General features: G+C 39.6%; 1 protein-coding gene across 3 annotated transcripts in view; it reads right to left on the reverse strand.

Moving 5' to 3' along the window:
- Positions 1–670: 670 nt before the first annotated feature.
- The window catches only part of TTK (TTK protein kinase), a 33,496-nt gene continuing 17,047 nt past the window's right edge, over positions 671–17,119 (reverse strand). For 2 of the 3 annotated variants that reach the window (XM_028722841.2, XM_028722839.2), the window contains exons 10-22: positions 16,725–16,848; positions 15,765–15,937; positions 14,222–14,391; positions 12,946–13,072; positions 12,225–12,317; positions 11,793–11,950; positions 11,552–11,700; positions 10,164–10,288; positions 8,657–8,737; positions 5,481–5,657; positions 4,107–4,197; positions 3,812–3,909; positions 671–1,306 (exon numbers count right to left, since the gene is read on the reverse strand). In XM_028722841.2, the coding sequence (XP_028578674.2) occupies positions 1,220–1,306; positions 3,812–3,909; positions 4,107–4,197; positions 5,481–5,657; positions 8,657–8,737; positions 10,164–10,288; positions 11,552–11,700; positions 11,793–11,950; positions 12,225–12,317; positions 12,946–13,072; positions 14,222–14,391; positions 15,765–15,937; positions 16,725–16,848 (1,653 nt within the window). In that variant the 3' untranslated portion in view covers positions 671–1,219. The remainder of the gene's footprint in view (positions 1,307–3,811; positions 3,910–4,106; positions 4,198–5,480; positions 5,658–8,656; positions 8,738–10,163; positions 10,289–11,551; positions 11,701–11,792; positions 11,951–12,224; positions 12,318–12,945; positions 13,073–14,221; positions 14,392–15,764; positions 15,938–16,724; positions 16,849–17,119) is intronic. The other variant, XM_028722840.2, reaches the window with a different exon arrangement.

The following is a 17,119-nucleotide window of genomic DNA, read 5'->3' on the forward strand; positions in this document are numbered from 1 at the left end:
GAGTTAAGCTCCAAGCTGGATCCTGGCAATCACAGACCCACCAAGCTGGATTTGATGTTTACAGGCCTATTTCTATACACATTCCCACCATTTGGTGGACTCTGTGGCAAAGTAATAATTATTTATATAGTGCTTTAAAAGAACAACTCCTAACTAAAACATTTAACATATGAGAAAATGAAGTACAGGTTCTTCTTGTAGGTTCATAAGATGAAAACAGCCACACCCAGCCCCCAAGAATTGCACAAATAAGGATAATCTCCAGAGAAAGAAGTATTGCTGAAATTAAAAGCAAGCCACAGTATTTAAAATCCAATGTTGCCATTCCTGAAACTGCATTGGAGCAGGTGTTAATCCCTGGACTAAATTATTCAGCTATAATGCAGATTTAATATGCTTTCTCTTTGCCTAAATGATGTCGTAATTGTGCCTATAGTTAGAGGAAATGTCTACCATCTTGACATTAATGAAGAACTAATTCACAGAACTTGAAAAAGTTAAAGGAGCTATCATGGCTGAGTTGGAGACAACCTAAGATTTCACATACAGGATTATTTTGATCACCTTTCCAAACTTGTAAAGGTACTTAGTATTTCAATACTTACAGCTATTTAATTTTGGAAGAATTCTTCCATTATTATTATTATTTTTAAAAATCACATTCTAGGAATAACAGTATAAATCTTTTTATTATTATTATTTACAGAGTTCATTTTTTATTTATTACAATGTCTGGTGTCATTTCTAAATCAAAACATGTCCAAGTCAGTATGTAACAGCATAAAACAAGAAGCAGAGCATAAGAGTAGCTAAATTACATAGTGTCCCACATCACCAGTAAACAAAATGAAAGAAGTCAATATTTCAAGAAAAATACTGGCAAATACTAGAGGCTTGCAAATAAAGTTTGTTCTAACCCAGTCGTCTTCTTTTTTTGCATGATTTAAAGAAATGCAACAAAATATCTTCCACATTTTCAACTTTTAAGGCCTCATCTGTGTTTTGTACCCAAATATCCACACATTGAACCAATCTGCTAAAGTTTTATAGCAAGACCGACTGTCCCATAAGACCAATACTGGATAAACAAATGACAAAGAACATTTAGACCATAAAACAATTATCAGAGGCAAGGCAGTTCGGTTTATACAGACCAACTATTGCCTAGAATAGTCTTATCATCTCTTCATTAACACTTGTTAAAGCTAAACTTTATGTATCACTTTGTGCTCCGTGTTTTCTTGTCACAGTTTGCAAAAGCAGACACATCTAAACCTCCACCGCTGCTGCACTGCTCGTATAAAGCCTGAAACATTTAAAAAGAAGAAGAAAATCAGATCATCAGATGCTATCATGCTTTCTTTCAAACCCCCTTTTACAGCTCATATTTTGCAGGGAGCGTTTGACTTAACCCTTTCCCCCACACCCCCAGTTGAAAGCACAGTTATCTGAATTCTCACAGAACGCAACCCCCCCCCCCCATCTCACTATTAGTTTCTGTTCTTATCACTGTGCAGCTGCTTGGAGTCACAGGCCTCTGTTTACATTCCAGAGACCTTCCAGGCAGTTGGAAGTCTCACGGAAAAGGAGACGGGATGTGACGTTAGTGGTTTCCTGTTTCCTTTGTTTGGTTGCTCTCTGCTTTCGCAGAGAGAGGATGTCTTTTCTGTCTGCGTAGCTTAGAAATAAAGCATAGCATGTAGCCATAAATCTCATCAATTCTGCTACTTTGGAAACTCTGTTGAAGAATGTGCCTGAGGCCTCATCAAAGGCTCAGGTCGTTAAACACGTCGGGAGGCGATTCCGAAGGACTCAGGGGAAGAAGATGAGGCTTTATCAGCTTGTCCGAGCGGAGATCCCGACACTCTGACTCCCCCTGCCCACAAAAAATCTAGCCCCAATTGCTTCCACTCTCTCCCAGTCACTGATGAAATTTAGACTGCAAGCTCCCTGGGAAAGGGATCCCTTTGTGATAAACAACCTCTTGTCAATATGCCATTTCCATGTAGAATCGGGTGAAAAATCCTCTCCCTAAGCAGGGGTTTGAATGCCCACACTAGCGAGTGTCATACTGATTCTGGGAAGTGAGCCAGCAACGGAGTTCTGTGCACAGAATCTAACCCTTCCTTCCCCCAGTGCTCCACATGTTTGCCTACTCCGGGCACCCTTTGACTTCTCTACATCTGAATGAAAAATTATAAAACTGTAGATTATTCACTTGCACACTTTTGTCAAAACCTAATCTTGGAATTCAAGTCTATTTGGCTTAAAAAGAATGCTCATGCCAGCTTTTATTGCACCTAAAAAAGTATTGCTAGAATATGCAAATGTTGTCAAGAAGCACTGCAAAGCATGTCCAGAAACAAACAAACAAAAAGTACCACTGATTTTTCACTGTGATAGAAGAGTACTGCCATGCAGAGTACAGTCGTTTTGCCCAATACACATTTTTGCCTCATTTAACAGTTAAAGTTAACCTCAACGTGACTGAATGAGATTTTTTATTATTATTATTATTATTATTATTATTATTATTATTATTATTATTAAAATGCAGACATGCCTAGAGAATTCCAACTACAGTGGTACCTCTGGTTACGTACTTAATTCGTTCCGGAGGTCCGTTCTTACCTGAAACTGTTCTTAACCTGAAGCACCACTTTAGCTAATGGGGCCTCCCGCTGCCGCCACGCAATTACTGTTCTCATCCTGAAGCAAAGTTCTTAACCCGGGGTACTATTTCTGGGTTAGCGGAGTCTGTAACCTGAAGCGTATGTAACCCAAGGTACCACTATAGATCATTTCCAAGTTTCAGGGCTTGTAAATTTAAGAAGGTTTTACTGAAGCCATCACAATGTAGCCTTGTTTATCGAGACAAGTAGTAAGGATACCTATCTATAGTCATAATCCTGATTTGCTGCAAGTAGTGCCCACCCCCAAAATGGGATAAAATGAAGGATAAAATGAAGAAAAGCTGATTCCACAGTTATCCCACAGGGATTTTTCCTTGACTGTGGTTAACTTAATCCCTTAATTCACTGTGTCCCTCAGTTTTCATCACAAGATGAGTAATCATTTAAATAAAATGCCTTGAGGGAAGTTTCTGCTGGAAACGTCATATAGTTTAAATACAATAGGTTATACTCAACTAGCTTCTCTTCAGACTAGACCCAACGAAATTAATGGACCTACGATAGCCATAATTAATTTTAATGGGTCTACTCTGAGTAGGCCTAGCACTAGAAACCACCCAATAATTCCTACGAATGAGTGACAGATTGAGCTTCAGCAGGTGGGTAGGAGGAGCTACCGCTCTCGTTTATGAATGCCTCCTGCATGCCAACCAAATCTTTCTTTTAAGTGAGAGCATTTCCCTTATATTACTATTATGAAGTGCGGTCTGGTAGGATTTGTTTACTTGCCATAACACATTGCTTTGAAGATTACGATCTTATATTCTTTTCCATTTTATACCATGTCACTCCCTGTTAGGGTGAAAGCCTTTCCTCTCTGTATACACCAAACTATTCACCACTGCCTTTTAAGATCCGTTGCTTCTCAAATCCACTATTTTTGCACCCTCCTCTCCTGTCCATCTCACACAGCATTCTTCACTACACTTTTGTCACACACGCCTTCCTGCCCCAAGTGGACATTTCATGTGTCTTGTTTTGTATCTTTGTATCTTCCTTATTTGGTATAAATAAATAAAAATAGGAACTGTATCAGTTCTACATTCTCTTTCTGCTTTAAGTATTATAAATATCACGTTCTTAGTAACAATACCACTGCCAGAAATTCATTTACTTACTCTAGTAGCTCTAGAAATGGAGTTAGGAGAGTTCAGACCAACAAGATGACCAAGGATGCGCTTTATTTCCTCTGTTGTCCCTTTTGTGCTTGAATCCCCTAGAAAAATGTTAAAATCTGGTTATGCTTAAAATGTCCAGCTAAGCTGTATGAAAATTCAGATACCAGAGCACTTGGTGATATACTTAGCTTAGCAGGTATATTGTTTACTCTGTGAGAGTATTAGACAAGAGAATGAACACCTTTATATAAAACTCTGGCAAAATAAAGTGAAATTTAGTAACAGATAAAGTTACCTGTTTGTGAATTGGTTTGAATATGTACATAAGGATGAACCAACAATTCAGAGACAGATATTCTTTGCTTGGGATTCCTTACCAAACAGCGCTGAGGGGAGAAGTTACAAGATGGAATCAATAAAATTCAGTTTTCTAAAGAATATTATAGCTCAACATTGTTTTCCACATTTTATATAGGAAAGGTATCCCTAGTGAACTGAAAGTGCACTCCATTAATCTAGTTTGTGCCTTGTAGCATCAGATTCAGCCTGCTGTTTCACAATGGAATGGATTCTGTAAATATTCTATGTCAATGTTTCCCCAAAAGTGACCCATGGCCCGCCAGCTTATTCAGGCGGTCCCAGCAGTTTCTGTAAAGAACACTTACAATTTAAATTTTATTGCTTCTCTAATATGCTTATTGTATTACAATTTACATAATTTAAAAATTGTAATACAATAAACATATTAAGAGAAGCAATAAAATTAAGAATCATACCGCATCTAGCACAAAGCATTACGATCGCTGCAACAGGCAGACAAACCCATTAAGTGGTCTGCCAAGACCCTTATAAATTTCCAAGTGGTCCATGGGAGGGAAAGTTGGGGGAACTGCTGTTCTACATCACAGGAATAAATAAACAGTAGGTCCAAATGATGCACTAAATGAATGAAAGTTATCTCAACTCCATAAACAAACTGGCCATGTTAGAACAATCATAATGATAATGGATGATAACAAACTAAGATTAAGCAGAATGCTACCTTCTTTCCAATAGGCTAGTTCTCTAAAAGGAGCCAAGAGAAATAACTTTTCACATAAACACTTGTATGCTGTATGTTCTTCAGGTATAATCAAACACATAACATATAGTACATGGTAATTTTTTTAAAAAATACACGGTGCCCTTAAACTTGCCTAGGCATTGGAGAGAAACAGAATCACATACAAAAGTGCACAGAGCTTGACTCCCAAGAATAATATGCCAAAAGACACTTGAGGAATGTAGACTCTTTCCTGTCTCTGTCCTCTGCACTACAGCTCCACCCCACCCCACCCCCAAAAAACCCTCTCCTCAAGGAGGAGGTCCTTCTACCAGATTTTGAGCAATTTCTTCCTTCCCTCAGCAGCCTGCCTGTGCCCCACTGCAAGCTGTTCAGAGGGACCTTTCAACTTTCCCTGGGGCACAGGGAGAAAACGTTAGGGAGGAGGAGAACGAAGAAAGTCCCCCTTTGTGAGGTTCCTTTCATGGTTCTCAGGATCCAAGCCCAGATGTAGTTCCCTGCCCCCCCCCCCGCCCCAACCACAAATGATAAAGTCAGGAACTGTTTGATATATACATTAAGAATGCTAAACAAAATTATATTGTACAAATTTACACAGGTGGTTACCTTTAAGACATCCTGGAGGTCTTTTTCTGCAATATCAGGGAATGCTATTTCATGACTAGGATCAATTATGGCATGAAGTTTTGCAATCTGATTTGTTATGTGCTGAAATGGAGTTCTTCCATAGGTCATACAGTATAAAATGCAACCCAATGACCAAACATCATTTTTTGGACTGATCTAAAAACAAAGGCAAGGATAGATGGATGGATGGATGGATGATAGATAGATAGATAGATAGATAGATAGATAGATAGATGATAGATAGATGCTCCTCACACAATTAACACAATGACTTTGAAGCTATTGCTATTGCTATTGCCGTTACATTAACATACGTGGTGCAACTGAATAAGCAATCAATTATAAAACCTGGTGCAACAGCATAACAATTAAGCAATAAAGGAGAGCGTCTATATTTCAAAATCTGATCAATGACACACCTTTGCGTCAATGCATATTGCCAAAAGTAGGATGTTAATTGTCAGGAAAAGTAATTTGCACACAGTTAAAACCACAGAGAGAAATCTACATTATCAGTTTTGTAATCTAAAAGAATGGAAACATTGCTTCAAAGGCAGACCATTTAAAACGATGAATAATATTGCTCATAAAAATTGTTTAAGAAACTGATGCCCTGGTAAGGGATCAACAGAAAGTGGAATACAATGATAAAGATTCTCTCATACTACCTCGCACTGACTGAAACATAAACCTGTTACACTGGAATGTCTGCTTTTTAACTCAACATGAGTAGGTGAGTTTCAGAAGAAGAGGAGGAATATAGACAAAGGGAGCCTCAGTTTTGTGTATATTTAACATGCTGGCACGGGAGTCAGCTTATAGAAGAAAATGAACATAGGCAACTTAATGTAGGGCAATTTTACTCTGTTCACTTAAGCCCACAAGTCTTTGGCTGAAACAATTTTGCAAAAGAGTAAAATAAATTGCTCCCCACCTCATACCCCCATCTACGTGATGGGAATGATAATACTTTATGGGACTGCTTAACAAATTACTTAGAAAATGCATGTAAAAACCTTGCAGTGTTTTTTGCTCTTCTGTTGGCTAACATCACCGTTACACAAGGTTTAAAAAAAATTAAACTCACTGGTCTGTCTTGAAGTTAATCGTTTTAAAAGTAGTGTAAACATTTGTGGCGTTCGTATGGAGCCCCCGGTAGTCTCACTGACTATTCTCAAGTTAACAATGAAGAGTGTAGTTTATTGCAGACACAAATAAACTTTAAATGCATTCAAAACACTGTTACCTTTTACCCTCTTAGTCTTCTTTTATCCTGTCTCTAACTCTTCTACCTCCCCTCACACAAGAACTGTACAAACTGTCTATTTCCATCTGTCTGCCAACTGCTTTCCCAACTGCTTCTTCCCAACCAACCAACTAACTAACAACTAACTAAACTTTGGGCTAAGCCCTTTTTATAAACAGGTAGGCTCCGCCTCTGGCTTTTCTATTGGTCTCCCTATTAACTCTTTCTCTCCCCCTGTACAGGTATTTCCAAAAGAACGGGCAAATGCCACAACATTAAAGGCCTAAGAAATAAGGTTTGGTTGTGCATGAAGGAAGGCTGCTGAGGAGGCCATAGAGCAGGCTTCCCCAGACTCGGCCCTCCAGATGTTTTGGGACTACAACTCCCATCTGTTAGAGGGGGGTTTTCTTCTGGTGGCAGATGACAGAAACTACAACACCACGAGGCTGGTGTAAAACCAAATCAAATAAAGGTTTTATTACAAAACAACAAACAACAAAGCTTGTGAGTGTTTTCTCACTGCAGGCAAAGTTCAAAGTGCAACTTTTCCTCCTTTTGTAGTCATGACCAGTTGTACCCAATCTGCCCAAAGCTCACAGAAACAGTTCTTAAAGGTACAAACATCTTTACTGTTTCTTTGCAGAATGACTCCCAACACCATCATGACTAGCTAACAGACCAGTGGTCAGGGATGATGGGAACTGTAGTCCAAAAACATCTGGCGGGCCGAGTTTGGGGATGCCTGCCATCAGTGGCGTAGCGTGGGTTGTCAGCACCCGGGGCAAGTCAAGTAATTTGCGCCCCCTAACCCGTGGATTTGCGCCCCCTAACCCATGGATTTGCGCCCCCTAACCTGTGGATTTGCCCTAACCCCAGATGTTGCGCCCGGTGTGGCCGGCCCCCCCTGCACCCCCCACGCTACGCCACTGCCTGCCATAGAGGATGTTGGCTGCGAGTCCTGGGAGAGCTGCTCCCTGCCTTGCAGGCCTTTTCCCGCCTGGCCTGGGAGGCGGAGCCCTGACTCACTCCAGCTACAAAAGCTGAACAGACTCTTGGGCTGGCGTGTTGTTTGGGGGTTTTATTGGGGGGCATTGTTGCTGTTCCTGTTTGTACCTTTATTTTAGATCTTGTGATTTTTGCAAACATTGTTATTTATTGTTTATTATTACTTCCGTTATGCGGTGGTCATTTTTTTTATGTTGTAAGCCACCTTGAGCATGGTTTAAACTGTGGAAAAGAAACACACACCAAAAATGATGTACGTATGTATATATGTAGGAATGTCTTCCTGACCTCTGCGGTATTTTTGCTGGCTGTATAGGGTCAAAATATGTATCTCCCTGTCCTTACTGCAATGTTGGACGGAAACCAAGCAGTTTTCTTTAGGCTTTTAAAATCAGAGACAACCCTTCCCCAAAGTTCACTCTCCCATGTGGCTGCCTAAGGTGTTAGTTTCACATTTTAGCTCTTCCTCTCACAAATTTTCATTAGGAAGCATCCGGCGCCAGTATAAGGATCCTTGCTCCTTCACGCAGTAAGCCGCCTCCATCTGATGCCCCTCCCCTCATTCCTGCTGCAGCCTCTTGCCCCACATCTCAGGGATTCCCCAAGGATCCCCTGATTGCCAGCCACCCAAGAAGTACATAAGGCTGCAGTGTCTTTATGCTGGGACAGGATATAATCCATTATGAAGCTCTTATTAAACCCAGAGTCAATTCTAATTTGATGCTATTTCAACTTCTGCTATCATCCCACCACACTGCCCATACAAGCCTTTTTATAACTGCTTTATTCACATCACTGCATACAACCCCCCCCCCAAAATGATTTTGTCCTGGGTTTGTGGAGATTTAGAAAGTAAGATCCAAACCAAAGCATTTCCCTTCTTCAACCACAGGGTATTTTTTACCTTTGACCTTGGTTTTCCATTTTCACCACAGGAAGACATGTCTTTAATTACCTCTGGTGGCATGTAGTTAACTGTGCCAACCTAGTAACAATTAAAAATATAATCATGTAATTAATTGATAGTTTAAAATTAGAATCTCATGTTTTGTTAGAAAGATTGTTCTAAAAAGGGCCCTGAAAAACAATGCTCACAAACCATTTTTTTAAATTTATCCTCTTGAAATCCTGCTATAGTTCATTAGAAACTTTAGAACAGGAAAAACAAGCTTGTCTAGGAAACTTCAGAAAGCTCTTAACATAATGTTGAAGGCAACTGTATCTCAGAGAAATTAGTAATATAGGCAATTTTCAAAATTCCTCAGTAATTCTAATCCAACAATGAATGATTCAGACAATGTCTACATTAACTTTAAAAAAAAAAACCTGTACTCAAAATGATGTTGTCACACTATATGCCCAATTCTCCACCCCAATAAAGCCACCAGCAACTTTTGTCAGGTTTGGTGAGTCAGTTTCAAGCAACAGAGCTACAGTAATTAAGAGAGTGCTCTGTGGGATTGTGAACCTCCTCTCCACAACTCTGCCCTTTCAGAGAAAATTCCTCCTGTTGCCTTAACTGAAGCGAAGAAATATAGCCACACTGATGTTAACCATGGTTAAGGCAAATCAGATTCTGTGCGTAACCAGGATTTGAGGATGGTTAAGAACCTTGGTAAAATAGGAACCATAGCTAATGTCCGAACCAAAGTATCCATTGACTGTGGTTAAATTGGACAGGAGAGAAGGAGGAAATCATAGGACCCACTCCCTACCTCTTAAAATTTGTCAAGAGATTGGGTCTGCTACGTACATATTGATACTAAGTGAACTGGATTAGGCTTAACTATTTCCTAACTCTAAAAAACCCACAAAACAGGATTTCTCTGTGAAATTTTATGCTGTTTCACCCTTTATGAATACTCTTCTCAGACCCATCTGAAGTGGGATATGCCCTGCATGTATAGACTGCTATACATCTCTGTTGGATGCCGGCGCCCAACATATAACCTACACCTTGCAACATTTCCGCAGCAACCGGGCATAATTCAGGCTGCAACTCCATGCCATAGCACACATGCTTTCCATGCAATAGACCCCAGGTTCAATTCCTGGCATCTCCAGGTAGGGCTGGAAAAGATGGTCTGAAACCCCAAAAGATGCCGTTGTCAGTGTAGACAATATTGAGCTAGGTGGACCAAAGAGCGGACTCTCTATAAGGCAGCTTCCAATGAACTTTTGTGCAATATCCCTTCTCTCTTTCATCTGTGGTAGTCGTGACTCCTGAAGTCCACACTCCGGGAAACCATGCGCCATGACTATTGTCTAGACCCACAATCTGCCTAAAACAGGCAAGTACAAATCAAGACCCACAAAACTCCTCAGATCATTCCTGATGTCCCATCATTGTGAAAACAGACATTCGTACTGTTTTATAATAGGGTAACACAAGGATGCCCCAACAGTCTCACCTGTGAATCTTTAAAAATGCTTGTCACATCTGGCTGCATTTGATTTGCAATGCCAAAATCTATTAGTTTTAGCATTCCATCCACTAGCAGAAAGTTTGCTGGTTTCAGATCACTATGAACAATACCTGAAAATTAAAATTTGTTCAGTTAGTACAAATTAAAAATATGTGCATTTACTCTGTTCTCTCACACCCATTCTACAAACCTTCTTGGCCCAACACACAACGATGGGAGGAAAAGCCAGGTCCTTTTGTAGCTATGATAAAAGACCTCGGAGACTGCAATTTGGCTGTGACATTCACCCTCCTCTAAGAAATCTATTTACTTTCACAGAGGGAACAGGTTTTTATCTAACCTTCATCATTGCACAACAAATCAAAACAAAAGCAAAACAAAACCCCTCTGGAAACATATTCCCAGATTAGAACTGGTTCCAGTTAATTTACAAAACAAGACACTACTTTTTCCCAGAATATAATTAAATGTTATAATTAAAATGCTCCATTCAACTGCTGCTAGCCTGGTTCGCACTGAACATTAAACCATAACAAAAGTTCAATTTCATGTAATACAAATAGCTAACTTGCATGAATTCTGGTAAGTACATCTGCCCATTGCTCCTTCCTGACTTTGCTGTGCTCAGGAGGAAACCAACCACAAGCATAAACTTGGTTTCTGCTTGTGGTTTGTATGGAAAGAAATCACAAGTACTGGTTGACTTCCTCCTGGTGTGTTTAAGTCTGCTCCTGACTTGGGCATCAGCTCCCTCAACATCAACCTGGCTGGGGACAGGAGGTGCCAACCCATCGAGATCCCCACAACCCAACCCAGATGTCCAATCCTAAGATAACTTCAAACCAGTTACTGAAGCTGGCTTTTTTAAACTAGCCGCAGTTAAGAGTAGCCTCAATTCCAGGCCAGAATGACACAGCAAACTGTGGTTAATTGAAAGTGAATGAGGAAACTTCTGAATTTCTCCAACTTGCACAGAAGGTGAAGAATGGGGAGCATATGAGCCTTACACTTGCGGTGGCTCATTCACAGCATACTAGACTATTTGTTGCTGTGACAGTGATAGAGATAACTAGATGGCACTTTAAAAAGTAAGAAAGTATTACAGTTATATCAACAGTTAAGGCAATGCAAACAAATAGCCAAATAGCGCATGTACCTCTTTGTTAGATTTCCAAGAGGCAGATTTGATTTATTTACATACCACTTGATTGTAGGGGGACGACGACCTCAAAGCAGTTTATGGATGCATAAAAAGATAGAAATCTAATGCATTATTTTACTAGTAATTCATTGGTAGCCATTCCTGTGAACAGCAAGTGTTGAAAGGTTCAGTAGAAGTCTTCAAATACATAGAAATAAGCTTTTATAGATACCATGTGTGTGGATTGTATGGACAGCTTCCAACATATTTTCCCAAAAGCTCTTCCGCTCCCATGGGTTAATTTTTTTCTTTTTAAGCCAAGTATTAAGATCAATGTTTCCACATTCCATCAACATGTAGATACTCTTCTTGCTAATTTCACTAAAACAAGTTATGAAAATGAAGTCATGTATGGGAAATGACACTTGGGAGGTGTTTTTAATTAAGCTGGGTTTGTAAAAACATTTACTCACTAGTCATACAGTCGGATAATCTTATCGCAATGTTGCTGAAGTTTATTTAAGTGTGCAATCTCGTTTTTATAGCTTTCTAAAGTTTGTTCCTCTGCATCTTCTAAATTGACATATTTGATAGCATAAAGCTGCTTCTTTTCATCAAGTACTTGAAAGACCTGCAAAAAAAAAAAAAAAGGAATACAAAACACCACTTTCCACTTTTGCTTGCTTTTAAGTGCATTACCAAATATTAAGTACACCAAGGTCAGGGACCTTCTTGAACTTACCCTGTAAGGGTATTACAAGCACAATACAAAAAGAATGGTGTTGCTTAAGAGAGATGGGAGCAGGGGAAGCAATGACATGGTATGTTATGTCAGTGATTATTTTTAAACCACCTTCCGCAAGCAACAGTTATCAATGAACTAAAACTTGCATTTAAAATCTCACCTTACTTGATCCTCCCCTGCCGATTTGTTTCAACACAGTGTACCATTTTCCTTTAATACTGATGCAATCATTCTTAGGTAAAGGAGTTGAAATCTGAATTTAAAAAAATACACATCAAAAGCAACATATGTTAGATATTTACAGTCATATCTCAGGTTACAGACACTTCAGGTTGCGTTTTTTGAGGCTACGGACCGCTGAAACCCAGAAGTACCGGAACGGGTTACTTCTGGGTTTTGGCAGTCGCGCATGCGCAGAAGCACTAATTTGCAACCCGTGCGTGCGCAGACGCGCCGCTGCGGGTTATGAACGTGTATCTCATATGGATACGGATCACGTTTGCAACCCGAGCGTCCACTGTATTTAATATTCTAGCTTACTAGTATGTTCAGGTATTTCTTGTGGGACTGACATAAATTGTCAACACGTTGCAGATTACAAGCACAGCTTAAAGAGCATAGCATCAAAACTGTTAGCCCAGAAACAAAACAGAAATTTGTTACATATTTAATACAATAACCATGTTATGAAACATTAAATGTACATTCTTTCTTTCTTAAATTTATATCCCACCATCCCTCTCAGGACAACAAACAACAAGTGATAATGCCATAAAAAATTCTAACTGCTTGCTTGTCCGTAAGACAAGCACCCGCTATGGATCAGTTTCCTTCATTATCTCATAATGCACTTTCAGAGTCATTTATTTTAGAAAGGTTACCGGTAATCCAATACGCACTTGGAATGGAGTTGAGGGAGTACAAGGTTGCAAATAGGAAAGCTGGTTGTATGGTGTGGTGTCCTTACTCAGGTGAAGAAAATTATTCGTTACGACCGGAGTACTGAAACTGTCAAAGGCATTTGAGCATTACAATCCTTGCCCAAGCAGCAATACACCCCCCCACCCCACAATCAACTATGTATTTAACCAGTAGCTTAATTTTTTATCCAAGTCACAATGTTTGAAGCTGAATGTAATGTTTAAAGCTGGCTCAAAAACACCTCCAAAAAACTGCCCAAACATCTCCAAAAAATATTAAATTTAATCTTTATTTGAAGCGTGTGTACTTCTAGTAAGAGGTTATCAATACGAAGATGACACCCAGCTCAATCCTTCTCTTCCCCTGACTTGGAAGAGGAGGTTGAGGTGTTAAGATGAGTGCTTGGATGTTGGCCAATAAACTGATGCTGAAAAAAACAAGGAGTCATGTGTCCCAAGTTCTCAAGTGCAGGAGAAGGGCAGATGGCCTGTTCCAGATGTCACTGCAAGGCTCAGGTGGCCTCATTGGCAAGGAGTCCCTTTTCCAGACACAGCTGGTCTGCCAACTACAGCCCCTTTCGGGCAGAAATTACTGAACCACTGTACTCCACCATGCTCTGGTAACTTCCAAACTGGATTCTTGCAATATGCTGTGTGCAGCTGCCCTTGAAGACAACTCAGAAACTTCAACTGATCCAAAACACAGCAGCCAGTTTACTAGCTGGGGTTCCCTTTAGATCTCATATAACCCCTATTTTAAAACAACTGCATTGGTTGCCAATGGGCCCAATTCAAGGAGCTCATGTTAATGTTTAAGGCCCTAAATGACTTAGGCCCCAAATATCTAGAAGGCCAACTCCTTCTGTGCAGACCCTCGTGGGTGTTTAGATTGGCACTGTGATTGGAATTTGTTTTAAATTGTTTTTAATGCATTTTAAATTGTTGTGACTTGCAGCCATTTAGGGTAAATGGTGGACAATAAATCAAACTACTGTTACTACTACTACTACTGCTTCATTTTTACGCCATGCAGAATTATTGATGAGGGATGTTATTTCAAGTTCAGGCACTCTAGAAATGCTTTAACCAACACTGAAGATGCACACTTCTTTTTAGTACATATAACCATTAGCTTGCTTGAACAGCACAAAAGCAAATTCCATCAAAATTTAAAATAGAATTGAAAAAAGAAACCAACACACACACACACACACACACACACACACACACAAGTTACCAGGCCATGTAATCTCGTAGTGTGTTGTTGCTAGCTACTGGGCCAACAAGTGACTGGCTGTTTATCTTTGATGCAGTCTCTGGCGGTGAAAGTTTTCGAAAAATTGGCTCTGGTGGTGAAAATCTTTTAGAAACTTGAAATGCTGGCTGTTCAGCACTTGAGTTTTTTCCCTATAAAACGGAGAAAATGTCATCAGTTCTCAAGTAAGCATGCATCATGTAAAATCCACGTAGTGGTGCATGCTTGCTAAATAAAATTTAAGTGGAAATCAAAGGTGCAATTTCTTTTTTTTTTTCTTTTTTAAATTTACTGAAGATTTTATTAGACAGATTCTTAAAATACATGCAATACCAACAAAATAACATTCACTGTGTTTGAATCAGCAAAGAAAAGAAACTTCCTACCCATTGTACTAATTTACAATTAAACTATTATTTACACAGTTGTGTGAAGTTGTTTTTCGTTAATGTAACTATCTAACAAATACTTTATATTGCATGGCTCATTCAGTATCTGCCAGAAAGCATTTATTATTGCAGTACCCTTTGAGATATTCCTTAATTATTGACCATTCCTTGTTTACTTCTTGTGTTGAATTTCCTCTCACTGCCCCCATTCTCCTTGCTAATTGTAAGTACTCTATTAGTTTTGCTTGCCATTTGAACTTCAAGGGGATGGTTTTGCTTTTCCATTTTCTTGCAATGAAAATCCTTGTCTATGGCCATACTACCCTGAACACGCCCAATCTCATCTGATCTCGGAACCTAAGTAGGGTCAGGCCTGGTTAGTACTTGGATGGGAGCCCCTCAAAGGTGCAATTTCACTTGATCTTTGAACTGCACACATTTCTGGAATTCAAAGCTCTGCTTATCCATTGAATATTATGGTTTGTACTAGCATTTGCATGTGATGTGTCATGCATATCTAAACACTAGGCAAGCACCAAGTACTTTTAGGAGGTTTTGATAGTAAGCCTGTGCACACAATACCATATTCAAGCAATTCTAGCTTGCTAGAGATGGGAATACTGGGATTTAAATTATAGGCCTGTATCACATATGTCTTGAAGACTACTGCTTTACTGGTTAGTTGCACTGCCTCTTTGCTAGTGCCATCTTTGAATGCTGCTGACTAGAAACAAGATTTAATTTACAGCTGTGAACGGCTTCCTGGCAATGAGACTGAATGAACATGATATACCACTAAAGTATTACACTAAGGATTGTATCCAGTGAAGTTGTTCATGGAAGGCCTTCCACTTTTGCAATGAAAATCCTTTCTCCCCATGTGCTCCCAAAATCTGTTCTGGGGTTTCCAACCGCCTGGAACAGATTTCATGGGGTGCAGGGGAACAAGAGAGGGAGCAGAAGTTCCAGTGTACAAGTGTACATTTCTTTATACAACTTTTATCCTACTCAAAAAGGGATTTCAGGGTGGCTAAAGTATCACTGCAAACAAGGCAAGGTGGACTTTTTACATTTCAGTACTAACGACAATGAAGACAACATAACAAAAAATCACTTATATAAGTCAATAAAATTACCTCCAAGTTTGTTTTGTGCATTGCTTCAAGATTAAACCACTTATTTGCAGATGCATGACAATTTAATCTTAACTCTTTCTTTTCATCATTTTCAAGAGGAACAGAGGGGTGCTGTAGTCTTTCTAGGCAGCTTGGTTCTATGGTACTTGGCTCCTTGTGGTGCTCCTCAGTTTCTAAAACAATAGTTCAAGTTATCCAAAATAATATGGTGGCGTTTACAGCAAGATATTCAGAAAAGGGAAAAAAAGTTACCGTAAATAGACTCAAAGTGCTGCTAAGCCTTACTGAATTTATACATGTACAGTGGTGCCCCGCAAGACGAATGCCTCACAAGACGAAAAACTCGCTAGACGAAAGGGTTTTCCGTTTTTTGAGTCGTTCTGCAAGACGAATTTCCCTATGGGCTTGCTTCGCAAGACGAAACGTCTTGTGAGTTCTTGCGAGTTTGTTTCCTTTTTCTTAAAGCTGCTAAGCTGTTAATAGCCGCTAAGCCGTTAATAGCCGCTAAGCCGCTAATAGCCGCTAAGCCGCTAATAGCCGTGCTTCGCAATACGAAAAAACCGCAAGACAAAGAGACTCGCAGAACGGATTAATTTCGTCTTGCGAGGCACCACTGTAGTGGACTGGGAGAAAGGAGTAGCGGGTGGTAGGAGCTATAGTCATCCTTAGGGGAAGGGGAGATGCACTGGGCAAACTGAACTTCTGCAGTGGCCTCAAGTTACAATGGAGACAGAGGATCTAAAATATGGGACTCTAGGGCAAGCAATAAAAACTACATTCAGAGGGTCATGCTTTGGAAGAAAAAAAGGTAGACTCTTTTCATTTCTTTTCTAATTTTCAGCTAAGCCAACTATGCTCTGGCTACTTTAATCAAGTGCAGAATGAACAATCCACAAATGCCAAAGTTAAAAGTCTACTGGGATACCCACGTCAGTCCAATCCCACAGACTTAAAACAAACCTTTTTGTTTAACAGCACAAGTAGAACCATATTTATTCTTTAAGGTTGGAGCTGAACTGGTAGCTATTTCTGAGTTCTCATCATCTGGTGGCTGCAATTCCATTAACCATCTGCTTGGTAAAGGCTTAAAAAAGAAGAAGAGTTTTTTATAATAAAGCCAAGAAAAAAAGATAGCCACACACTCAGCTGACTCCATGGTTTAATATAGAATTAAAACTGAAGGATCCTAGCCTGCTTATTCTCCTGCATAATCTTGATGGTGGCGATAATAATTATTATTATTATTTTATTATTTATATCCCACCCATCTGGTTGGGTTTCCCCAGCCACTCTGGGCAGCTTACAGCACATATAAAAATTGTAATACATCAGACACTAAAATTTCCCCGATACAG

Source organism: Podarcis muralis, chromosome 3 (assembly GCF_964188315.1).
Source record: "Podarcis muralis chromosome 3, rPodMur119.hap1.1, whole genome shotgun sequence".
Classification (NCBI taxonomy): Eukaryota; Metazoa; Chordata; class Lepidosauria; order Squamata; family Lacertidae; genus Podarcis; species Podarcis muralis.